At 42.1% G+C, this 26395-nt stretch overlaps 3 protein-coding genes across 12 annotated transcripts in view; 1 reads left to right on the top strand and 2 right to left on the bottom strand.

The window, feature by feature from the left end:
* 5-HT1B (5-hydroxytryptamine (serotonin) receptor 1B) overlaps positions 1-7020 on the bottom strand; it is a 61702-nt gene extending 54682 nt beyond the window's left edge. The window contains exons 1-2 of one of the 5 annotated variants that reach the window (XM_043414711.1): positions 6827-7020; positions 2925-3256 (exon numbers count right to left, since the gene is read on the bottom strand). The gene's annotated coding sequence lies outside the window, so the exon portion shown is untranslated. Of the gene's footprint in view, positions 1-2924; positions 3364-3667; positions 4430-6820 lie in introns of those variants that run through there. The other 4 variants (XM_043414710.1, XM_043414708.1, XM_043414709.1 and 1 more) reach the window with 4 other exon arrangements.
* A 3018-nt stretch (positions 7021-10038) lies between these two features.
* Positions 10039-26395, bottom strand: part of LOC122408111 (uncharacterized) — a 28547-nt gene continuing 12190 nt past the window's right edge. Inside the window, exons 2-9 of the mRNA XM_043414715.1 lie at positions 17090-17202; positions 14492-14675; positions 13900-14068; positions 12729-13090; positions 12381-12494; positions 11905-12138; positions 10958-11082; positions 10039-10719 (exon numbers count right to left, since the gene is read on the bottom strand). Of these exons, the coding sequence (XP_043270650.1) occupies positions 11917-12138; positions 12381-12494; positions 12729-13090; positions 13900-14068; positions 14492-14675; positions 17090-17202 (1164 nt within the window). The 3' untranslated portion in view covers positions 10039-10719; positions 10958-11082; positions 11905-11916. The remainder of the gene's footprint in view (positions 10720-10957; positions 11083-11904; positions 12139-12380; positions 12495-12728; positions 13091-13899; positions 14069-14491; positions 14676-17089; positions 17203-26395) is intronic.
* The window catches only part of tn (tripartite motif containing protein thin), a 34883-nt gene continuing 31413 nt past the window's right edge, over positions 22926-26395 (top strand). The window contains exon 1 of one of the 6 annotated variants that reach the window (XM_043414685.1): positions 22926-23163. The gene's annotated coding sequence lies outside the window, so the exon portion shown is untranslated. The other 5 variants (XM_043414688.1, XR_006260363.1, XM_043414689.1 and 2 more) reach the window with 5 other exon arrangements.

Here is a 26395-nt window from a genome sequence, read left to right on the forward strand (position 1 = left end):
GTATTTTCTTTTTATTTTTTCCGTCATTATGGTTTGTTCAGCATTTTCAGGTGGGACTCCGGCACCGCGAAACTTACTCGAAGCAAAAGTTATTCCCCACGACGTTGAGCCGTCGAAGTACATCCGGGTGAAAAGCAAGGGGAAGGGTGTCAGAGCGAAAGAACCGGAGGACCAAGAAAGATCCTCGTGTAATGAACTTGGAGCTTCGGAGATAAGATTGGTAAATCTTGTGCGCTCGACCGTACACAGTGCAGCGAAGATACGATGGAACTTTGCGGATTTCAAGAGAGCTGAAACTTCTCCCAACAGTCTCCTTTCTGATCGCATAATGCTCATGGTCGAAGCTCCTCACACCTTCCTCTATTACTACTTCCTGATCACTGAACACGTATTCAATTATTGAAGACGCTCGGATGCGTCGCGTGCAGCGCGGAACCATCGAAATTTTTTAACAACCGAGTCACTAATGAGCTCATAAATTTGTAAGCAAAATCTTTTTATTCCATTTTCTGGCTTTTTTCGTATGCACGGAGTACGACGAGGCAATTGATACTTGAGCGGACTTACAAAATAAAGGAGTTTTTGGTCCTACGATGTCGTTCGAAAACAAAACGTGTCAACATGATATAAAAAAGTGAGCATTTTGTTTTTTTAATATGAAAAAATTGTTATAAATCGGTCAACATTACCCTATTTTGCATCGTTACTCGCGTCGTTACCAGTACAATAAAAAACACCGAAACGACACAAAACTCCCCATCGTCTGGCATGCTGCATTCATTATTTTAAAAAAGCCTCAACCGTAGAGAGACCCTCGAGTATACGTAGCAGGGAGCTTCGCAACACAAAAGAGATTGGAGGCTTTTCGATAGTGAATTAAATAGTACTGCAGAGGCTTCAAAGGGATTGAATTAAGCTTCTCCGTTGACGTTGAAACTGTTATTACCTCCTGGAGATGTTTACGACGGGAGCTTCCGATAAGCGAAGCGGAATATTTTCTTTGCATTGGAAAAGAAAAAGCGCATTCTTGCTTTTGTCAGGAGGCATTCTCCCATGGTCATCGTAACAAATCGGTATAAAGAATAGAAAAAAAAAAAGTAATACGAAAAGAGCTTAATGGAATCAATGAGAAGCAAAAATTCTTACGAATTTCCAGAAACTGATGAAAGATCGAAAAAAAATATCGAAAAATCACAAATCCTTCAGAAACTTGAATACTTTTTTAATCGATTTTTATTTCGTAATAAAATGAGCTCAAAGTTTTTTCAATAACATTTCAAACGGCCTTTTACAAAAAGCGATTTCGAGAATATCGCGTCTTTCAACATCATTATATTTTCGAGTACATTAACCAAAACGATCGAGGGTATTGAGTCAGTCGACTCCCACAAGCACGGAACTTTAGCGCGAGCGGATAATCATTGATTTTGGGGTAACATAGAAAAGAACGAAGTAGAAGAATAGAGATAGGGCAGGCTGGGGCTCGTTTAATGGAGACAAAGTTATGCGAAGCATAAAGGAAGAAAAGAAGAAACTTAATACAGCGGGCGGTAGTTTAACGGTGTGTATAAGTCGTAGGTGTCTAGCACACTTGTGAGCATTCATGTGTCATAAAATTGTATGCTCCGGGGGAAAAATGTCATAAATCACGAGAAAAAATCGTATTACCTGTAGGTGTGTATAGAATCGAGTGTATGCGTATGGTGAAGTGACGGGTCATGCCTAAAGCGGGCGCACGTTCCGTGCTCACCGATCCACGAAAAGTGACGCGTAGCCGCGCGGTAGAGTTCGCACGAAGAGGGAGCCCCCAGAAATAGTGTAAAGAGACGGTTGAGAGACGTTTTTTCGTGGCATGTTTGTACAAGTCTCGCGCATATGTGCTTGGAAAAGCATAGAAAAAATCGAGTAAAGGGGGCAAAAGAAGGGGAGAGGGATAAGAAGAAAAAGAAATGAAGAGAAATCGCTTCTTTGTAGAGCAGCTACAGGATAAGCTCGGGAAGAAAAATACTCGAGCTCAGGCGTATGACATACAAGGGCCAAAAGAGGAAACATCATAAGTACGTATATACGGGCGAAACTAGTATAATACGTCGGATTGGCAAACTGCCTGATTGTGCTACTCTCCTCTTCTCGTGTTGATCGTGCCTAATCACTGCCGAGTGCATGTACTAGTTATGTTTGACCGTAATTAGCCTATTTACCACGCGTTCCTGTCCCGCTACTAATCTACTAACCACGTCTGACCTGTACAGCTACTTTCCGCTAACCAATCCCCCATCGTTCTCCACATGGTACATTCAGACATGTTGCTCTTCCTCAATCGTGCATGTCCTTTCAATCTCTCTCTCTCTCTCTCTCCCTCGCCCCCTCTTTCCGTCCTTCTCTATCTACTTCTGCCCAGGAATACACATCTCCTGAATAACGACGCTACATCCTCACAAATCGCTCTCAGAATCTGTACAGCAATCATTAACAACTGATCGAGAGGGAGTGAACGAATACGAGCTCCGTCGAAATAACCTCCCTTGATTCACGAGCTCCGCGTTGTAACTAACGTTGTTTGCACTGGAGTACGAGAAATCGACAAAATATTAATCCCATTCCCGAACCCCTTCAATGAGACAGAAGTATATAACTCATTATCGTTTCCTCTGTGCCCTCGAAATATTGCTTCTTTGTTTTACTCGATCGAACTCCATTTTTATTAGAAATTATTTTATAATTAGGATCAAAGTCCTAGAACTACTGAACGCTTTCGTATGGCTCGTCAGGGTTTGAAGCTGACTACGATTTGTGATAAACTTGAGAAAATCATGGGCAGGGAATTTTATTTCTCGTTTGAGATGAATTTCTTTTGAGATTAGTAAATTTTTATACAAATTTTTATGAACGGAGTCAAATTTATGCTGCGTATGAAAACGTACCTTGTTCTGCTCGACGGGATCAGCACAGCTCGATCGTTAGAGATGATCGGAAAGATAGAAAAAACTTAGTTGCACCGTCACTTTTGTTATTAGATGTAAAGTCTTGGATCGTTGAAACTGTAGGGTCTTGGAGTAATTTATATTCGTTCATAGTCACTCTCACGTTAAACTCGTACATCGAATCGTTTGATCGTTAACGACGGGGTACAGTTTATCGGTGTGTTATATCGTGGGATTTTTTTTTATTGAGGAATCTTCTCTCGAAAAAGACTCTGACTTTTATATCGAACCGATGCCTTTTCCTGAATTAGCCTTTTAGCCAACGTTACCTCCTGCGTAAAGTCCAATTAAACCGGTTTGCCAAAAGCACAGATTGCACCGCTCGTGACTGGGGCATTAATCCATGAGTAATTGTTTTTTCCAATCACCGCGAGACAACCTGAGGGGGAATAACGATTATTTTTTTAACGAGACCATTCCATGGCTCCCTCGGATGTTTATGTCTAGAAATTTTATTTCTATGGATCTTTGTTACATCTCCATTTAAAGAGTCGTAATGATTTTGATCGATATAAAATAGGGAGATTATCCTCAATATTGCGGTTCTCTCTTATTATCGCTCTAACGATACAGCTCGGAAACTCGTTTGAGGTTAAGCAGGGGAAAGATTCGAGAATTCAAACTCGATATTTTATTGAAAAATTCCTTTGGGACGATGAATTTTCGGATCAGCATTTTCATACACTATTATAACGGAGATGGTTCAAGTTGCGACGCTATGTATAGAGCACCTTCGTGGGGACATATCTCCCTCGCACGTTTCACTTTATCGCCACTCAAACTAGATAGTCAATGGGCAAAGCATACCACCGAGAATCTCTCCACGCGAAAAGCATTTACCCGAGAGGGAGGCTCCGCAAAAAATATATACTGTCGATATTCTATGAGCTGGGAAATAATGGCGAGTGAACAATACTCATTTTGTCAACGTTATTTTGTGGCTGTTGAGCATTTCAAGAGATATTTTCGAACGTATTGATGGAGCACCGAACATCCATAGATTTCGGTCTCACGGGAATTTTGCATTGAAAAAGTGGCGACTCTGATAACCAAATTTTGGTGGAATCTTGAAATAATTTGCCCGGCACATTTAACGATCTCTCCTGTGAAATTGATTCGTTGTTTCAACGAAGCTTCGTTCGAGGATCGAAAAAATTTCGTTGTTGTATCCAAAACTATTTTGCCTGAGCAACAGTCTTGACGAATTCAATCAACAACACATTTCCGAGGAATTTTTAATTGAAAATTAATGAAATAATCTGAAAAGCTATTGGAAAATATTGACACGTAAAATGTCGATGATCGCACACTTTTGATAAAAATTGAATAATTTCCATGAAAATACAGAGTGCAGTTTCGTTCACAAACGTCGATCTGGTGCACACCGCAAGTCAACACAGTACTTTTTCCTATAATATTCCCTTCCTGCACACACGAACCAAAAGTTTGGATTCATACGTCATGATGGGAAAACCTCATGTTATCACAGAATTCATTCGACTCCTGCTTTCGTTGTTTCCCCTTAATAATCTACTACCGTACGCACTAATAAAATAGACTGTGATGATCTATCAATTATTCTCCAAGTTGCAGGTTCCATGACCGAATATATATCCAAGAAAGTTCTCGACGACGGTCCCGCGGATTTATATATTTTTGATAAAACCCATGATAAAAAAGTGCTTAAAGATAATCCCTCATTCAGTCAACGAACTTGGGCCATGTGCTTTTTTACAGCGATATATACATGTATTCATATTGCTCACGTGAAGATAATCCTGATTTGGTCATAAATTTTTATCTCCTCAGAGGGGAGAAAAGTTGGGAGCCTGCTCGCGTTTAAAGTCTTCGCGAATGATACATTCTTTTCCATCGCGCCGGCACTTTAATAGAGAAATAAAATAGCTCGGATCACGTACTGTGGTGACTGCTTGTTCGAATAAACCTGGTCCCATTCGTGATAAAATGAGGTTTATATGCACGCGAAATTCTTCGGTTAACAAGCATGCGTAGTACCAGAAATTTGATTCGTTCCCTTCAACGAATCGGACTCTCTTCAATTATGCTGATCGAACAGTGTCAATTATCGAACCATACGAAACTCCATTCACACTCTCCTCTGACCTGGACTCCTGACAGATTTGACCAGTAACTCTTTTTATTTTTTTCATTATTCAAATTTTCGTAAACATCCAAGTGGAAAATGTCATACCGAGCCTTTTCAAACGCTGCTTTCCATACATCCATATTTATCAGTGACTGTTTTATGTTTGAACTTCCAAACACACATTTACCGAGGGTGTAGATCGTAAAAATTCGGCTAAATTTCGTAGGAATAGATTTTATCTGCTCCTGATTGGATGAACTTTTGGGGGGAGGGGGGGGAGTCGAAATTCTCGATAATTTGTTTGGGTTCCATTGATTCGGGTTCACTCATGAATGTACAAATTCAGTTATGGATATGATTATTTTTTCTTTCCATTCCGAATGAACAGTGCGATAGTTTTTTCGGTCGAATAATTGCTTTCTGCCAATAACGTTTATTGTCTTAATTAATTTTGATGGGGAACGGATCCACTGTTGTTCCACTAAACAAACACGGTAAAGTAAATCTTCGAGGGAAAGAAATCGTATTTTCGCTGACCTGTGGAACGCTACGAAGATTATTATCGTGCATAAGAGGGAGGAGGGAATGCATAAGAAAATAATCGAAGGAAAACAATGCCGAGGAGTCACGAAGGAAAACGAATTTTGTACCGCTCGATATACGATAGACACGGAAATAATAAAGAGCTGCTATTTTTTCCAATGAGATTTCCCATTTCATTCGATCCCCGAGAATTCAGATTGACAACAATTATTGTCGTCAACGCTAAATGCGATTATCCGGCGAGAAAGAGTGTGCACGAGTTATTTAATCGCTTGATTGTCTCTGGAGATCTTCACTCCTCGGTCGGCACTCCTTTTTCCTCTTTTTTTTCTCTACCGTTCTTATCCCACGGGTGAAAGAAGCACTCGGGGCGCTTGTACACAAGAGAAAACACTTGGGTCTCGGAAATCGTTTGGTTTATCCGTTTAATGGGATAATGACAAGAAGCGAAATAACCGGTCCGAGCGGGCAATTTTTTTATTCATTTCCTACTTTCATTCGTTATGATGAAAGGTCTGAACGAAGCTACTTCCACCGATAAATCTGAAGAATAGCACGAGCGCACATTCCTCTTTTCCCTGAAGCTTATTAACTTCTTTTTGACGTCATGCCCACGGTTTCTGGCGTCCAGTTTTCGAACTGCGACGAGTCGTTACGGAACACTCGAAATATGAATTCAACTGTCGTTGAACGAAATAAAAAACGGTATGAAAAGGGGGGCTGATCAAAGGAATCGGAAACCTAAAAACCGTGGGTAAACTCACGACACTAAACGATCTCCCGTCTCTCTTTTTTCTCAGCACCACACCGTTTCAAACTGTTACTCCGAGCCGCACGTGGAAGAAGGCAAAGCGTCCAGCCCGCGGGCTTTTGCCGGCGAGTTTCAAACTTTCGTATAATATTTGACTGTTCGTCAAAGGAGCGCGTGGATTTGGCTGGATTACGGTGAAACTTCGTCATTAAAACGAGCAATAAAACCGCAGGAAATAAACAGATCGAAATTCAAAGAATGCGCGTTGAAAAGCAAACGATAAAAATGTTTACAAAAACTCTTGATTCCGAGTTCAAGTTAAATCCCTTACTAAAAATACGTCGATATAAACATTCCCATGATTTTTCACCTCATAACCCAAAAAACTCGTATTCGATAATAAAATTTCTCGAAATTTTGATCATCATTACTGACCCTTACTCCGAGACAACCCGAGAAGTTAAAGAACCGATGAATTTTTCACGACGTTTAAACTTTTCGTCTTTAACTTCAAGATCCCAAGCGTTTCAGCGAGTGCAATGACGATCGTCCTGGACGATGATTCGTCGGTGGTTGCTTGCTGATGATGGCTAGGTTGTTTGATGGGTTAGAGCGCTTAGAGAACCGCGGGTTCGGAGTACCGTGCCAGTACTGGAACTGAAGTTTGACATGGAGTAGTACCGTGGCCGAGACGAGAGGGTGGTGGTAACGCCGCTCGCGTTGACGAGAGCTAGTGGCTCGCAGTACCAAGGTGGAGGAACGAGGAGGAGAAAGGGAGAGAGAGAGAGAGAGAGAGAGAGAGAGATGGAGAGGGAGAGCAAGACAAAAAGGGAAAGGGAGTCGAGGGAGGAATGTCGCGCAAGCGCCTCTACCTGCTATCACACACCCCTTGGATGTATATAACCATACACACATATAGATGTATTTAATCTGTAGCTATATGTATTTCGATATATGCCGAGAGAAAATAAGCGATATATCGCGAAAACACACACTACTCGGGACTATAACATCGCGTATCTTCTCGCACGCTTTGCTCGAGAAGGCTCAACGGAGTACCCGTCGCTCGCTATGCTTTTTATCCTAAGACTCCCTTCCTTTGTCATTCTCCCTTTTCTCTCTCTCTCTTTCTTTTGTTTTCTCTTTTCCAATCCCCTCCCTATTCATTTCCGCTCGGCGCGTTACGCTAGTTGCCACGAAGGACTCTTTCGGTCCCAAGTTTTTCGTAGTTTCGCACTTACATTCTCTGCTTTTCTCACTATCCCCTGTATCAGAGGGGGGAAAAGGAGAGAGAGAGAGAGAGAGAGAGAGAGAGAGAGAGAGAGAGAGAGCGGAAAGGAAGGCGGCCTTTTGCATCGAGAGAGGGTGAGAGCCCTCGCTTTCAAAACTACCCGCAAACTCTCCCTCTGCCTTTTACTCGCTCCGTCACTCGCTCACGCTCCTCATTTTTCTATCTCCGTTGCACTCTCGATTGAAGAGATTTCAGGAATATACAACGCGTGAACGACGATGCGGATGAGAAAGTTCGTCTTCGCGTTTGTCGCGAATGGCTGCACGCCCAGTCGTGGGATACACACGGAATTCCCTAACCAACCACACCCCCATCTGCATTTTCACTTCGCATCGAATCTCTTCTGCTGCCCTGCCCCCCCCCCCCCCCCCCCCCCCCCCCCGCCCCTCTGTCAGGAGACTGTATGAAATCTGTCGCTATACTCGTATATATGTATAATGTTTATACGCATTGTTTGTCACCTCGTTTTCCTGGAATTTTCTGCCGGAGAGTAATGAAGCTACGAAACGTCGGGGCAGGTTCATTTCCGCCTTAAAATCCCAACGTTTTATGTCCAGCTTTCCATTCCGCACGCCGAATATCTGCATAATTGAACAGCGGATGAATATTAAGGGAGGGGAATTGAAAATGAAAGATTTTAGAATTTTTTTTTTCGTATCAGCCCTAAATATTGAATGTACAGATCATTAAAATATTTAAGAATTTTAAGATACTTAAACTTTCTTATGAATGACGGGAACGAATTTTACATTTTTGTTACTAAGCAATACGCTTTACTTTACCAGTTTTCATGGAATGATCCAAATCTTGTTTTTCAGTTTATACGATTTCTAGGAGATGCAAGTTCATTAAAATTTCAGATTTTCTGCTCATTAAATGATTTTTCACACAGTAACCTTCTCGTAACACGCGCAATTCAGTGCTCAATTATCTCTGCTAGCGTAATTGCAGTAGCTCGGTGTACGATGCTTACTTTTTTCGCCTTTTCAAAAGGATCTTCAATGAAGAAAAAAAAAAACATTTTGCAACTGCGAAGTCGCATAAGTAAGTGCAAAGTTCTGTACACTCGTGCAGTGTCGGTTGAGCTACGCTGTAAAAAATGCTCCAAAAAGTGCGAGAAGTGCTGCTTTACGCTCATTTTTTAAGCGAACAGACAAGCTTGAAAAATGAAGTTGCGCCAGGTGAAAGTGGCAACGAATGAAAAAATATTTAATGACACTGCAAAGTGACGAGGGACGAATGACCGAGAAAAACAATCAACGACGAAAGCGACGTCATCAACGCTCAAATCCTGTGTCTCGATGAATTGCTGGAAAAAAATATTCGAATGAAGCGAGCTCGTATGACGTTTTGAACGCCTGAAACAAAGTCCTTCCAACATACCGGTCAACCATGCAATCGTCGTTACTTTTTCAGCAAATATCAACTGGTGGATGTAATTTACTATCCATTTCATTGAACGCATGGAAAACTCGTGCTGCAAAGAGAATGTGATCAATCACCAATTACGAGTTGCCCGTTGGGTAAATTTGATTGTAAAATTAAACAGGAAAATTGATCGATTTTCCGACCGCGACGAACTACATCATTTGTATGGAAATTGATATTGGGTGCTGTTTTTTTTTCCAATCGCTGTACAAATTTTTATCGATAAAATTCAAATTTTTTGACACAATTTTTGTCGTCGAAGATAAATTCTGAAAAGGGATTTTGACAGAGTTCCCAAATGTCCAACCGTCGGGCTAGATTTCATTCGTTTATTTCTGGCTGATTAAACGTTAAACATCCAATAGGCATAAAATCCAATTGGAGCGTTATACGTGAATTGAAAAGTTAAGGTTGAATAGCGAAGAGATCGGCTTTGTGGGGAGATTCTTGCGAAAGTATTTTGTCATAGAGTTGAATGGCGGAGCTGAAAAAGTTTTCTTTCCACTGGCACATATAGACACTTTCCTATTTATGAAAGCAATTCAACATATTTCTTTTCTAGCGTGAACCGTCACTGCGAATGGACGAGGAGAAGGGAACAGTTTTTTGTTCGCATCGTCTGACGAGAACCAACTCGTGGATGGAGTCGTCGTCGACGAGAGGAAAAAGAATCGTGAGCAAGAGGTATGAAACTGATATGCGCTGGTCCAAAAAAATTCGCTCCTATTTTTCAGGTCTGGCTTGTATTAACTTTGCCTTCTTTCTCGATGATCTCAAGCATCATTACTCATCGTAACGTCCACGGAATAGTTTTCTTGCAATAAAAATTATTACGACTCCGTGTTATTCGCGTAGGCGTGCACAAATATTTGGTAATAGGAAAAAGAAAACTGAAAAACGATTGAGCCAGAAATATATTCTCTTTGATACAGTTTTAATAATTTTAATTGCGTCACAATTTTTCGCACGAATTTACCTTCGTCACATACTCGCACATGAGCTTTTAAATACGCTCTTTCACGAGCAGCTCTTGATTATTTTCTCTCTTTCACGTCCTCTGAAGCATTAGTTTTTTCTCCTTCGTGTTACGCGTGTGTTTTTGCGTTTCTCATCGTTCATGAAAATCTCATGAGAAGGATTTTGTGCGGATAGTGTTTCTGTACAGTTTGAAAATACTGGGAGCGCCGCTAAAGGAGCTTAAGTGAATTTCGGGCAAACTTGTTGTGGTTTGTGACACGAGTATACGCAGGTGGAGATGGTTTAAGAATGCGCGATTAAATTAGAGGGAGTTTGCACCATTTGAATATGGAAGTTTTGGGTAAACGTAGACGACGAGGGATATTTTGGCATCGAATCAACATTCCTCTTCGCATCGACAATCGTGACCGAGATATTATCGCGGAGAGTGTTAAGCGGAATAGATCGAAACGCGCGAGAGCTTTAGCTGTTGAGTCTTTGCGGCCAAAATGGCACGTGGGGACGATGAATTACGGAGCGATAAGGATCGAAGTTTGACGAACGAGGGAAGGGCCAAAGGTCACAGCAGAATCATCGATTTTCGGCTCGGCTTGTGTGGTGGGACGAGCGAACGACGAGAAACTCTTTGCTTTTTCGCCTAAAACAACAGATGCACGCTGCCTCATAAAGTATACGAAATTTCGTGGTGGCAAGAATATAAAAACTCGACACCCCACGTCGGAGCAGCCTCATACGAAGTAAACAAAGATGCGAGAGAAAAAGCAAGTCAATGAAGTCCTCGTACAGGGGCAAGAGTTCCGTTCGAGTCTTCCAAATATTTTGTGCATCGCACGTTTTCTCTCGCTCCTCACGTTGAATCGACAAATAATACCCACCATCAAGGACGGAATGAGCTGTCGGGAGGGAGCTACTTTTTATCCGGCAAAATGCGGTCCGCGTTCTGACGTGTGTCAGAGAGAATCCTTCGTAGAGCAATCACACAAGAACCGCGGAACGTGTCCTGCTAAGAGGGGGAGGAGAAAAGTTTTGTAAACGAGGAAAAATGTACATTGTTTGATAGCGAGTCGGGGGAGCAGGGAGAAGAACGGAAGAAAATAGTAGGCAGAGAAAGAGGGTCATCTGGAAACGTGAAAAAAATAGCGGACGTTTGAAACTCGAAGAAGCTTCTGTGAATCAGTTGTAGCGAGGGAGCGGAAAACTTGCAAATAAATATCGCCCACATCGAGCTCGAGAAAGTCAAACGGGAATAAAAAAAATGACACGACGAAAGGTCGATGGAAAAACTTGGAATAATACGTTTCCCTCATACGTGGGAGTGTCAACGCTCTCGCGTACTTGTTTATATTTGTGTGTGTGCGCGTGTGCGCTGGTATATCGAACGATCTCGAATGAAAAATTCACGTTGATTCTTCCCTTTTTTGGCCTGAAACTCTTTTTCTTTCTCGTAGCACAATCTGACCCGGTGTCGTGTGAATGTTGAGAACTTTTTGTCCTGTCGGATAATGACAGGACGTTATAACGGGCGTGAAAAAGAATGAACCTCTATGGCAAATGAAACGTTGAAAACTGTCGTTACGCCATCAAAGTTTCGTCATCAAAGTACAAACGTTTGGTCGCTGAATCGCAACGGGCGTCAGAAAGCGAAAGAACGAGATTGTGAACGGAACAATGCCAGAGGGAGAAACAAAAAGACTCAAAGAAATGAAGAATGAGGAGTAAAGTAAAAGAGGAAAAGAAATGAGTCGAGGACAAAGGATAAATTAATGTGAAAATCGAATAGCACTTCCAGTTGGATTGATACTCAAAACCAACCTGCTCCTACCTATAAATCTCTTCAACCCTTTCCCGGTTTGTCCGCAAGGTTGAAGTACAACGGCGTGAAATCGGACACTATTTTCTCCCTTGTCAAATCAGGGAGTAAAATTTTTTCATCGTCATGCTCAACGCCAATCTCTATGTCAGGCTCGGCGTCGACGTAAAAGAAATATGGAATATCCTCCGCCGTTGGAACGATCTCAGAATCCATGACCTTCCGATTAACGACCGCGTTGACAGCCTGTTAAAATCGAACATCAAAAACATCGTTTTCGTCATCCAAAAATCGATCAGCATCAAATTTATTATCTCGTTAATGGCTCCATATTTTGAAAAAATATCATTTCATCTACTTCGACGATGAAAAGTTTTCTGTGTTCTTCATCACGTTCTACACTCAGCTATTATTCGCAGACAGTTCGGTCAACGTATGATCATATTTTGCGGAAAATATTGATGAAAAACCCAAATTGAGCTCCTTACCTGATCACCAACCTCTCGCCAGTGTTTATACAAGGAGCGAAAAACGGTAGCCTGCTCCTTCACGCTCTTGATAAACTCCTCCATATCTTCCTCGTTCTCCGGTATTGGAATGGGCTGAAGAAAATACAAATTCAACGATTTATTCAACGTGGATAATATTCAGCGCCTCTAACTCTTTTTCATTTCAGATTGTCTTTCGTTGCACGTAGCATCGGACTGGTAGTCTCGTTTCAAATCAGTAATCATTCCCCTTCGATTTTTAAGCGCGTTCATAGATACACATAGATATACAAAGAAGGAGCAATGAGGCCAAAGCGAAAACAAGTGAGATCTCTAGTGAAAAGTTACTTTGACTTTCTCTTCCTTTTTCTTGGATACTTTAGTTTCTTCCATCGCCACCTGGACCACTGGTTCCCAGGGTACTCCGATGGGCCAAGCAATTTTCTCCAATTCCTCTGTTTCATCTTCCTCCGTTGCTTCCGAATCGTCTCTCAGTATTTCTCCTCCTTCCCCATTATTTTCTTTACTTTTATTCTCGGAGTCGTCGTTCGCCTCTTTACCCTGCTCGCTCTCCAATTTCTTTTCCGCCTTCTCTTGCTCGCTCCCGCTTCGAATGGACTTTCTTTCGGAGACCACACTCCTCGTAAGTTTCCTCTTCGCCTTCGCCTCTTCCGTCTCCGCTACAAACGTTTCTTTTCTTGCGGTCGTGCCTAGCATTGTATTTCGTAATCCTGAGTCTCGATGCACACACGGGAGGATGAGAATGATTTGTTTTATGCTTGTAAGAACGATAAAGAATTCGCTACGATTGCTAGTTTCAATCGATCAAATATATTTAGCGCAGCGACCCAAAATTCTTTCGTGATAAAGCAGTTCGTCGAACGAGCCTCCAACCTTTTCACGAATTTCCCCCTCGTCACCGTGACTTTTCCTGCCAATGGCTCCACTTTCAAATACAAATTCATCTTCGAGTGGGCAAATCAATTTTTATGAAATGAAAACAAAAAACGTTAAACATAATTTCCCCAAAAAGATTTATAGAGGGTTCTATTGTTCCTGCTGCGTTGCGAGCTTCATCAACCCCCAACGAGATGCGAACTCCATCAAGCTCTCGGAAAACCCACATAACCTGACCACCAATCAATCTAAATCGTTTTAATTGAGCAAGCACGTTGAACACAGTAGTTTTACAATTCATTGAGCGAGGGCGACTCCAATTTACCTTGGACGAAAGAAAAAATAAGCTGTCCACAAAATAAATCGAATCCGTCGATAAAATTCTGAGTAAGGTGGCCGTCAGTCATTTATTTTTCATAGTTCTTTACTTTTTCAATAAATAACTCCCCTTCGATAATTCGCCAGAATACCGAAAGCGACAAACTCTGCGATTAATCTTCTGCAGGAAAGCAAGTCGAATTCTTAAATGTAACAAATAATAATCCTGACACGAGTTTCAATAATCTGTACGTCAAGATGAAAAAAAATGAATTCAAAAAAACAGTAGTGAACGTGAAAATACCTCTTTGAGATTGGCCACTCTCTCGATCTTTCGGTGTTCGAATCTCCTCTGACGAGTCATCAAATATCTCTCCGAAATCAGCTGGCATCGATGCTTCCTCTGCTCTCATCTCGCCATCTTTGTGCTCTTGCTTTTCGTCATGGCTACTCGTCGCTCCCATCGCCCCTTCCTGCACGACCGGTCGGGATATAAATATTAGTTCGTCAACTCTCGTCAATCTTCCATATCACGATTTGGGGCAGGAAAATGCGCAGGTTTTTCTCGACCTACCTTAGTCCTTGGATACACGTAGAGAGAAGGAGAGGTGTATGTGAAAAGGCATGTATACGTGATATGATTGGAGGATAAGGGCGAATTAAAAAAGGGAACGTTATCCGCCGCGGGCAAGATACTAGTATTTGTGTTTCGCCCTCCAGCTCGGTCCTTATTATTTTTTATATCTCCCAATCTCTCATTACATCCTTTGCGTTTTATTCCCACTCGGGCGCTTTATTTATCTCCGCCCTCTTTAATTCGTCCCTCATTGTTTCCCGTTGCATTTAATTCTAGTTGTAAACATTTATTATTGTTTATTATCATTTTCATGGTTTACTTGTTTTATGGCTTTTTCGGCTTTCTGCAAGTATCTGCTCATTCGTAATATGAGGTTCAAATGTGTGCAGATCCAGCGGTGCCACTCGATCGCTTTTTCTTCTATCTTAGTCAACCAGACACTCCAGACTCGCATTTTCTCCGACGGCACAGCGTACAGACGCTCCATTGAATTGACAACTTTTCTGTGAATCGGTGTTCCAATTTTAAAGACTGAACAAAAAAGGGCTGAATTATTTGACAGTAAAAAAACCCCGGAACGTTTTTCCGACGAATATTATTCCAGTGAAATAAATTCCTGCGCGCAGAAGAGCCGGATTCTCGTAAATCTTTGTATTTGATGTTTTTATTATCGGACTACATCGAATTATCGTAGCGGTGAATATCAGCCAGGTGGAGAAGGCCTGAAATTTACGCGAGAACCGTGAACGGCATTCAGAGTGGATTATACCTAGCGAGAGGAGCTCGCCCCAACGGAATATCCCATCGACTTTCGTTAATGCGATGTTCGTTTGCTATGCGAGCTGCTCGTATTGCAAACGAATTTTTCCCCAATTGATTTATCAAAACGTGACCTCGCGCGGAAGCCCGCGGGTGTGGGAGGTGAAGGGCGCCTCGAGCGGAACCTTAACGCCACAAAATTCACGCAAAAAGTTAGCACCGAATCCTACAGATATACAAATATTTCAAATCCGATAAGAATCGTGAAAAACGTTCTCATTCTGCGGATAAATTTTTCAATCTCCGGCTAAATTAACGAGGAAGATGTAGAAATAGCTCTTTAAGGGGGTCCTGCTTTAGAAAGCCAAATAAATCGAATGTTTTTATAAAAATTATATAAAAACCCGAAAAAATTGCGAAATTATACATTTTTAGCGAATTTGAAAGAAAACGCTTCTAAAGAAGAATATCACTTCAACGTGATGTAAATATAGAATTTCGCAATTTCTTCGGATTTTTATAGGTTCACATAGAAGGAAAATCTATGAAAATGGAAAAAATATTGGAATTTTCGTTTCAAACATTAATTACGACCTCCACATTGTACGAAGCTGAGAAATTTCGACAATCAGACTTTGTGCATAAGCCATGTACAAATTAGTATTTCTCACAAAACAAATATTTTCGTACTTTTGAAATATCTCTGAAACTATACTGAAAAGTTCTCTATGGTGAGTTATTTCCGTCTACCCTTAAAATATTTCCGAAAACAATAGATTTTTTGACTTCCTAGAGTAGGACCCCGCCTTAACGATTATTCCGCACCCGAACTTAATTGCTACTCGATGAAACGAACTTTTTCGCAATGCTGATCGAAACCGAGCCATCGAATGACTTTTTCAATGAAACATTTTTTAATACCGTTCTCGGACAAGTGGAAAACAGCAATAAAATGGTAAAACTGTGGATCCCTATAACGAATATCGAAAGGTTTCGATAGAATTAGTAATATTTCCCGCAGAAATACACTCGAAACCATGCTAATACTCGATTCCACGTAATCCTCATTCCGTTCTCATAAAACACAAAAAAAATTGCTTTCCCGTGTAGGATTACGTGGAAAAAATGGCATGAATGGATTGGTGCATAAAGTGCTGGATAATCGAACACAGCGATGAGAGTTGAGATCTCGGAGAGTTGTGTAGCTAGCAGAATTATGGTTAACATCGCGGCTCTCCAACGAGCTTTGTACAACTACAGCCTCTCTTGTACACGGTGGTCACGGATCAAGCGTTCAAGACTGACCAAATATTGATTCTGTTCCACTACTGGTACATCTGGCGAAGGACGAAGGAGCGAGCGAGATGACAGTAGGATCGCGGTCACGTAACTAATCCTCCTTCATATGAACAAGATGGATCTTGCGAAGTTGCAGATTTCTGCAGCGATATTAATCTCTCCGAGAGCACAGCGTTGTACTTCTGTTCGTAGTACTCGTGTACGCGACGTTCATTTATTCCAACGAAATGACACAAGAGCGTTGGCTCGAGGCATATTTTTATTGCGGCTTGAGATGAATCAGCAGCACACGCCACACTCGTCTCATTCGCGGTTTCCTGTTTTCCTTCACGGCCTCTTTTTACGTCATTGAAACCTACACTCTGCGGCTGATCGTTCTCTAAAATTATATTGATCGAGCGTATACAGTGTGGTCGCTCATTTCTTCGAGAAGTTTCTCACCCCGCGACCCGCGGCGACAATTCTCCCTTCGTTTAACTCGCAAATTGGCGAGTCCCGCCGTTCGATCCCACTTTGAATAGGAGCGAGAAAAATATTTCATTCAGCGGATGTCCAATCGCTACGTTTCTCCGTTTCAACCGCACGAGAGATCCGAGCTTTATTTCTGAGAAACCGAAATTCCGTGACGTCAGTTATTTTCCCGTTCCCTGCTATTGTAATATCGAGTATACTTATTCCTCGGTTGAAATGAGTCTGAGAATGTGGAATCAGTGCCAAGAGCTTAATCAAACTGTCTAAAATATTTGAAGTGAGATGTAACCGGGCGATTCCGCGAAAAAAAACGGTAACCTCGACACAGCATTTACAAAACTCTTTATTCTATTTTCCGACGGGATTAAATTTCATGTTATTTGCTCACGCGCTTTTTGGGACGAGATGGATGCCCACTGTCTCCTGGGAAGGGGAAGGAAAGATCCAGCCAAGGTCCTCCTCGTCCTCGGCATCCGGGAACCCTCCACTTATCCTGACGCTCTGAAACAAAGAAAAAGCATGGGAAGCGGAGATTGGAAAATGGGCTGTCATTGCCATTGACATTTCGCTCGAAAATATCAGATTATTCATCGTGTTTTATTAATCTCGAGTCTGACCTCGAGGCATACGAAGGAATATGCATAAGCTTCCATGTACCCGCAAGATGTACTCGAGTGAGCATAGTGGAGAGCTTTTCTCTTTGTTTTCCCTGCTTACGTATATAAATACATAAGAGACTGATGTGAGCTGAACAGCCCAAAGGGAAAAGCGAGCATTAGAAACCCGCTCTCGTCGTGCCCGCACACGGCACATTGAGCTTCCCAGCAGCTGATTACGATGCATCGGCAGTTTGAATCTCTCGCGGTGCCCCTGAGGTTTTGTACCCAGTACGGAGCGATCGGTCCAGAGACTCCATCGTGGCATGGTAAAGAGTGAATCGAAGTGTGAGACATTATATCAACGAGAAGTGGTCGACGTCGTTTAACACGTGCGCAGACGCGCACGCACAAGTACACGTTAAGCTCGTGTTCTAACATCGAACTAAGTGTCTCAGGAATGAGGTATTATTGCCTTAAAACAATAAATTTTCGGTCTCCATTGCCACACAAAATTTCCTCAATGCTCTTTCATACGTCAGACTGCCGGCGATGGAGCGGCGGTGATACGAAATTCATGCAAATTCAATTAGCGTAACGAACTCTCTCGACCCCCCGCCCTCTTCTCGCCGTCTCACTTCTCCTCCAATAAAACCGCATTTCGGATTCTCGAGCCTGCCTACAATCTTATACACATGAGCCAAACTTCCAACGAATCGAATTAAGGCGATTGATACGACAGATGCATTCCCCCGTGGAACTTTACCCTAACCGGATAAAGCGGATCTGACAACAATTCGATCACTTGCTTTGCAAGTGAAACAAGCAGGTATTCTGAGAAACACAATCGATGGAGTGAGCTTATTTTTCTGCGGTTTCCTTCTCTCGTTTCATCTTATCTCTAATAAAGCTATTCAAATTAGAAGAAAATCAGGATTCCTCGATCAAATTCCACGAGGTTTTCGATTAGTCGAGACCTATTCGCAAGAGGAGGAGTTTCAATGATAAACTACACGGGACTAGGGAAGCGGCACGCCCGTTTTCGCGCCTATTAAAATACGGCGGCGGTTCGATTTTTGCTTCGGATGCCTGCCGCCCGAGATCTCCGCGTCTCAAATTTGTTTCTCACAATATCAGTTTGCGCGTAAATAATGTTTTGTCGGAAAGGGAAATTAGAAGCATCGTTAAACGACGATGCGATTGAACGAGCAGCCCGTTCGATCAACCTAGGAACCCCCAGCTCCAGACACGAGCCGGATGTACGTATACGAAGCGTCTAACACGACGATTGAAACGAGAAAAAAAGGAAGATTCCGAGCATCTGTACGCATCAACACTCGAGAGTGAGGAGAAAAGTGTTGTGCGCTCTGATACACGCCAATAAAATAAGTCGAATGCACGGCTGAGTTTGCCTGTATACAGATATCGCTGCTATATACATGAATGCTCGTTGAGTATTTAGAGTATAAATAACTCGGGATCCAATGTTAAAATAGAATTGTCAGGGCTGTATCCCCGACCCTCGATTGCCCAGGTCGTCATTCTCCCACCACTTTTATAAAATCAACCAACTGTGCGAGATTGCTGGGCGCGCGATGCGCGATGCTGTCGATGAACTGATGGACGAAAATCGAAAAGCGTCCGAGTGGGCACTCGACTCCGATCGCACAATGCGATATTGACCCACGCACGAAGAGGGGGGCGGGGGCTCGACGAAAAAGAGATCGACAAAAATTCGCGCCCGTATATCGCCGCATGGACTCGCACACGGAGAGTTGCACGCAGCGAACACGCGCGCGCGGATTTAGGCACTTACGGAATGCACTGAGAAAAAAAGCAAAATGTCACGAAAGTAAAAGCTTTGAAGAATTTTTAAACTAGCTCGTCGATAAACCACCGAGGCGACGTCGAATTTGCATAACAAGAACGACGGCCAATGGAATTTCAAGATATTTCGAAAAATCAGAGCGCAACGGAAGTGATGAGAACTCTCTCGCGATCGCGCCCGGATACATGGATCGAAAGAGATATGCGCGGGAGCGAAAAACTAGAAAATCCATCAAACTTCACTTCCCGAACGTCCGTTCCCAACGGAAAAGGAATAATGCATGTGCAGATCTGTACCTCGTGGAAAATCGCAAGCCCCGTCTCGTCAAAATAACTATAGTCCCGAGCATTTTGTATACGTCAAGCTTGGACGAGCGGAAAATTGCTCAGCTCGCTAGTTTTCCTGTTGACACTCCGAAAAGAGACGCGAGAACGTATACAGCAGAAATTTTTTATTCTATTTTAACACCTGTATTAGGCATATGTATCGGAGCTCCCACGTCGAATCTACCACTCAATTTTTTATCGGTTTTTTTCGCCGTTTTTCAACATGTATCGATAGCACATGTACGGACCACCCACTTCGATGTTGCGAGAGGAATTTCCTACTGAAATATCAATTTACTTATCGTTCCAGCTTGTCATTTCGCTAGCGAACGACGCTCTTAATATTCTCATAAAATTTGCCAGAATTTAATGATAAATGTGAAAATAATCTGAAAAGTGCGGTCTCAAAAATGCGAAAATCTACATTAATTTTTGACTCTTCGAATCAACGTGGAACGCTTCGTACGTATAAAACAAACAATGACCTTGTTCAACAAAGTATAAGAAATCGTGAACGCTGCTATCCTCGTTTCTGCTCCAAAATCCCGTGACAATTCGAATGTATATGACCCCCTGGGCTGGTGAAACCGACGAAAATTCAGAGCTGAATGCATTCCACTCTGGCTCTTCGGAAATCTCTTGTGGAATGCTCTTATATCTATTCGCATACGAGCTTTGTGCTCCGTCGTGTCCCTTTCATCCCTTTTACAAGCCCACCCCGAGTGCTGCCCCTTTTTCTATGGATACACGAACGGTCAGTTTTCCGCGTATCTGACTTGAGATATGCGAAAGATAGACACGAGCAAAAAAACTTGCGGATCCCTCTTATCGACTTTCAAATCCTCTTCGATCAAGAGTCGTTTGATTTTTCGTCGATAAATTTCGTTGGAAATAATTTTGGCTGCACGAATGTCAAGAGGATATTTTGAATTACTGGAAATCCTAGACAATCATCGTACGATGATTACACGATATCTCGTGATCGTGCACTTTTTTCATGTCCTAAATATTGGCAGGCATTTCTTAAGGGGTCTACCCTAATTGGACGGCAAAAAAAGACTATTTTTTGCCCGTCTAACCAATTTTTTTGACCGGTATAAATTACAAATATGCGTGGATATAAAAAGTGTTAGGCCTATAGAATACACTCTTGAAATACACAAAAATATTTTTTTAATATTTACTTTACTCAGTTTTCGTACAGAAAAATGGGGGAAATGGCAGGTCCAAAAAAAAGATGGGTGTGCGCTGTTGATAAAATCTCTGGAATGGATGATCGGAGAAAAAAAAATTGGTTTTATAAATTCAATGAGTAAATGGCTATAGCGCGTATCATACGATTTTTAATTTTTTGAAAAATAACAAAATAGCGGTCATTTTTCAAAAAATTACGCAAAAGCACGTTTTTGTCATCCTTTTTTGCAAAAAAAAAAATAGTTCCGCTCAACATTTCAAAATTCTTATGATATGCGTCATAGCTATAGTCATGAAGAACATGTGGTAAAATTTCGATAAAGATCGGTTGAACAGTAAACGTCGCTCAAAAGTTCACTTAGACGGCTCAGATCTTAATAAAATTTTAGTATGATGCTTTTAAATATGTTTACTTTCGAAAAATGCAATAAAAAAATGGATTTTTTGAAAATTCTAATTAGAATAATAGACCCCTTAAAAGCGTCGAATTCTGCGTGAAATGTTTTCCTGAAAAAAAGCTTCGATTCGTTGACTCGAAAGCAGAGGAAAAATCGACATTCATGAGAACGTTGAACTAGAAAAAAGGGCCCTGCACAGTTGGCTTGACTTTGGAAGCTTGATTTTGTCCGCAGCGGTTATAGAATGATGTGATCATAATGAGAATAATAATAACAACATTAAGGCGAGGGTGTACATTACAAACATTTTAATCTTGGCCTCTTTGTGACCGTGGATTTTAATGGGACGTAAAGTTGCGCGAGTCTGCGTTGTTAGGCGAGGAAATAAGCGTTGAGCGTTGGGGGATGTGAAACGTCGCTTGAACTCAGAGGCGCGCGATACCGTACCAGGGTTTCGTGAATCGCGCACGCGGTGATAAAACCATTTGATGGCTCGGAAGGCTTCCGAGCTTGAAATTTCATTTTCATATGATGCAAATTTATGAACAGGGTGTAAGAGGTACGAAGCGTTATCGCAAGTAACTAATTAAATATGTATTAACGAGTGATAATGTGGGAATGATGTTACGACGGGTGCGACGAGATGTGCTGAAAAATAACCTCCGGAGTGACATTGCCATTTAATCAGCAATCAAATATGCCATTTCATTCAAAAATGGAACTTTGAAAAACCACAATAAATAACGTTTAATTGTGAAGAGAAAATGGATTCATGAGCATGGCCAATGAACTTTTGGCTTTCTCGTTCTCGTTATAAATCAAAACAATCGTTTTGTGAACCGTTTAACTCTGTAGTTTTTAAAATACACTTATTCGATTCTCGTTTCCGTCGAGTCGTAACCTTCATAAAAATTCATATCTCGGATAAATTCATACGCATTTTGTATGTATAAAAAAAAGAAACAGTAACAATAAAACGTGATGGATTTGGATCGACGAAAATATCGATAAAGAGTTCGTTCAAAGTTGCAGAGTTGTTCAATACTCGAAGGGAGAAAGGAGCGTGACATGTTTTCCGAACAACGACAGAAAGTAAGAGAGAGAGAGAGAGAGAGAGATACAAAGAGAGAAAAGAGGAAAGTTTTGAAAAACAGTCGTCAGGTTGAAGCGCGATATACTCTTGACAGTGTAAAGTGGTCCTCGCGTCTGTGATGCCAAAATCCTATAGCAGGGTTGGTTCTTGCTCTGTCCGGTTCCGGCGCATGTACCGTTCGCAAGCGCTGCATACGTGTTTATTAACATCGTCTCTTAAACTCTTCCATTCTCTCGCAGTGTGTTGTCTATTAGTAGAATAATCTCCAAGTGGCCAAGAGCGGGGAGGTCGAATAATTTCGAAACGACGCGACGAGCGACGCGCGCGAGGGTAAGCTGCGAGAGTTAAGTGAGCGAGAAAAGCGTCGGCGTTTTGAATATTTTTGCTATGCCTCGTGACTCAAGGACGACAACATCGCGGAATGCAGTGACGATTTATCCCGATCGCATATTCACGCGAGTATATCGAATCTCCTCTCCAAGTGCGAAGACCTTAATAAACGGGTTTTCGAGGACGTAGAATATGAAAAAAATCATAATTAAGCACAATCTAAAAGGAAGCTTGTGCATATTAATAATTAAACGAAATACCTTTGCGTATAAACAAGAATTATTTTCATACAATTTACGTAGCGATGTTAAGGGCGTTCCCGGACTCGCAAACCCCGTGTTTCATTCGTTTGATCGAAGCTTAACAAATTCGTGGGTAGATTCAGAGACAGAGAGATGTCCTGGGGCTGAAAAACAGAGTGCGGCTCCGGAATATCGTGCCCGGCAGCGCGGGGCATGCACGATTTTCGTTCACTCCGCGGAGGCCACCAAGATTAGTACACTGTGAAAACGACTGATCGGAATACACTTTCGTGTGCAAGAGCGGTATAGAACGACGTCGGAGCAAGTTAAGAGAAGGAGGAAGAAGATGATGACGACGAAGCAGAAGAGCTTTGCTCGAAGGAGAGAGCTTGCCAGAAATAACTAATAAGACATTCACTCTGAGACGGGCGGCCATCCGGCCCGGACGAAACGCGGTGCGTCTCGAAATCTTCTTACTCGAAACCCCATTCATCACAAATCGATCAAAAGAATAAACACTAAGAAAACAAATACGAAAAAATCACTCAGCGAATAAAAATACCAAAAGAAAAGTCGACCGCAGTCTATATACATTCATACATATCGAAGCAGTGTATGTATAAATGTATAGACGCTTGTCACCCAGCCACACAAGCCTCACTATCGTGCTCATCGTCACTAAAATCATAACGAGTGCGATCCCGATCGTCGACGATTAAAATAACGATAAATCCTCTGACGGTTCGCGATTCAATCACCCGACAAACTTCAAACGCGGTGAAAAGAGTATCGTTAAATCGGCAAGTGTTTCATGAAATACATTACACTGGGACTATTATTGGAAAAGTGAAAGTGAAAGGAAAAATAATGAATTCCTCGTCGATTAATCTTCCTCGGAGTTTCCTCCTTATCAGTGATACTGCTATGAAAATAAGATAAAAGATTTATATATGTATTCCGGTTTTCTCGAATGCGTATCTCAGGAGATTTATACGTGACCCGTGCGCGAATCGTGTGCCTTCGATCGTCAGCTAATTTTAAGTGTTAGATAACCCGGGAGCCTGCTGCTGCTGCACCTCGCTGTTTCTGCTACTGCTACTTCGTATTTGCTGGATACTAAAACGGTACCGCGAGAAGGAGAGAGAGGGAGGGGGAGAGAGGGAGCCTGTCTTATGTGCTTTTCGCACGAGCTGCAAGAGTTTCCTGCCGTTGCTGTTTCTATTAAATGTGCTTGATCGGCGAGCAGGAACGTACGGTGTGTCTTGATATGCCGAAAACTTTGGGTGATGTGATCTCGAGAGCGTTGAATTCTCGTCTGTTCCCCCTTCTTATCACCCTCTTTCTCAATATCTCCAACTTCCCCTCGATCCGGTTTTTAACTTCGTTTCTTCTATTTTCAAATTTCTTTTTTCCCTCAATTAACCATTTCCATTCGCTTTTTCCATGTGAAAAACAATCGAGAAAAACTATACGAGTTTTATCGAATCACTATATTTTATCGTGTGACATACTTTTTGCACTCGCTCCAGAAATAATGGGGAGATGAAAAAAGCTCTGTGCGTATTGATTCCTTTTCTGCCTGAGTAATTCTCAGTTTCAAGCCTCCAGCACAGAGTATCAACTGAAAAATCCTCTCCTCGTCATTGAAAATACCAAAATTTATTATTTTCTAAAATTTATTCGTTACCACTCGGTTAATCGACTAAATAATTGTCCAGATTTCAAAAGCTATCGTCCATTTATCTCGAAATAAAACAAATATCGTTTCCATTAGAGCAGATACTGCGTGAATCAAACTATAAATATGAAATTCTAATCCATCATCTACGGATAGCCAACTATTTGATTTCCCATATTCTCATCGTATTAATATTCCCGGTCCATTTTATCTCGATCTCTGGATGTTTTCGACATTCATTTCCTTTTCTCTTTCCCCAGCCCTTGCAGTATTTCTTGTAATCTGTTCTTCCCTATCAGGCTGTTCTTCCAAACTTCGAGAAATCCCTCTAACGAGTATTCGTCACCGAGGCAAGCACAGTCGGCAGGCGGGCACCCACACGCGCGCACTAATGCACGCAGCAAACTTCTTCCTACTCGAACTTCCCGTCGCCCTCGCAATTCTATTCGCTGATCCGTTTGCGGAAGATCGCGCAGGAGAAACGGTACCTCACCAAGGCTAGTAGAAACAGTCGGAGCAGCAGCAGCAGCAGTTTCAGTAGTCAAGGCAGTCGTAGTCAGCCAGCAGATAAAGAAAGAGAGAGAGAGAGAGAGAGAGCACAGAGACAGCAGTCGCTTGCCAATGAGCGCCCTCTCGTCCGTCTTGCCTGCCGTGCGTTCTAATATGGCCACAGAGGGTATCCAATTACTTGACCCATCTTCCGTCTTTCTCACTTTCTCCGCGCATTCTCTTCGCTTTCACACGAAGCTTTAACGCCATTGTATAAGTCGGAAAAGCTTGCCTCTATCCCCTCGCATTTAAACGTACGTGTCGGTGCCTACATAGATTTCTTCACGTACAAACCTAACTCCGCATGTGCGTGTATATGTGTGTGTGTGTGTGGGGGTAGTAGAGTCGAGAAATACACATAGATCGAGCGGCTTTTCTCTCGCTTTTCCGGCCGATATAATTGCGTCACGTGTCTATAGCGAGGGAAGACAAATCGCACGGTTCACGTAAACCCGAGGCGTAGAGTGTACATGGGGATAGAGACAGGGAATTTCCTGGCGAAATCTCAGCTCAGGAAACACTCCTCACCAATTTTCTCAAGCTTATATATTTCTTGTTTCGCTTGAATAAATAGTATCTTACAGCTGAGAAACTCGGGCTCGAAATTTCGCCGCGGATGATGCGGAGATAAAATCCATTTGCGAGTGTCTTCGTTACGGATAGATGCGATATTGCCACGTACACGCCTACGACACTGCTGCACCAAATATCCCGTATTATTGTGGATATATGATCGAGTGCACATACGCAACGTGCGTGAACAGCGATTTTACATCGGTTATAGGCCATGTCCGCGTAGAACAAACGATCCGAACGTGCCGCGCAATCCTCGTGCCTGTCGACGTGATTTCCTGCATTTCTCACTTCGTGCAGCCCGCGCATATATGGCTATATAAATACATTTTACCGACGCATGTCGTCTGATTTACGCGAAATTATCGAGCACGCATGCTCACCGATATTCCATTAAATCAACAGCGAACTGGTATATAAAAACGGAAGGTTGATATTTACTGTTAAATTGAAGTATAGTCTTCGTGCAGGTTCACAGGGAAGAATGCAAAATGTCGATAAAAATATTGAAAACGTTATATAAAAGTGAACGACGGATCGCGATGCTTCGAGACTTTTCATTGCTTCGGTAGTAGACTGAAGACGTTTTAAAAAGTGAAAGCTTTCGGTAAGGATGAAACAAAAAATGGTTGAATTACGAAATGATTCGTACGTAAACTCGCAGATGAGCGATGAAAATCCGGGAGAAAGCAACGTGACGTAATCGCCGAGTCGTAACGGCCGAATCGTATGATTCTTTTGTGAATTCTTTTCACGATTTGCGAATGAAGCAGAAACAATAAAAGAGACTTCAATAAAAGGCTCTTATGGATTTTTATTAGTTTTTCGGTGTACTCCGGTCCATATTACGAGAGCATTCGCCCGTTTCCTGTACAGATTCAATTGAA

The sequence above is a fragment of the Venturia canescens genome, chromosome 3 (genome assembly GCF_019457755.1).
Source record: "Venturia canescens isolate UGA chromosome 3, ASM1945775v1, whole genome shotgun sequence".
NCBI classification, from domain to species: Eukaryota; Metazoa; Arthropoda; class Insecta; order Hymenoptera; family Ichneumonidae; genus Venturia; species Venturia canescens.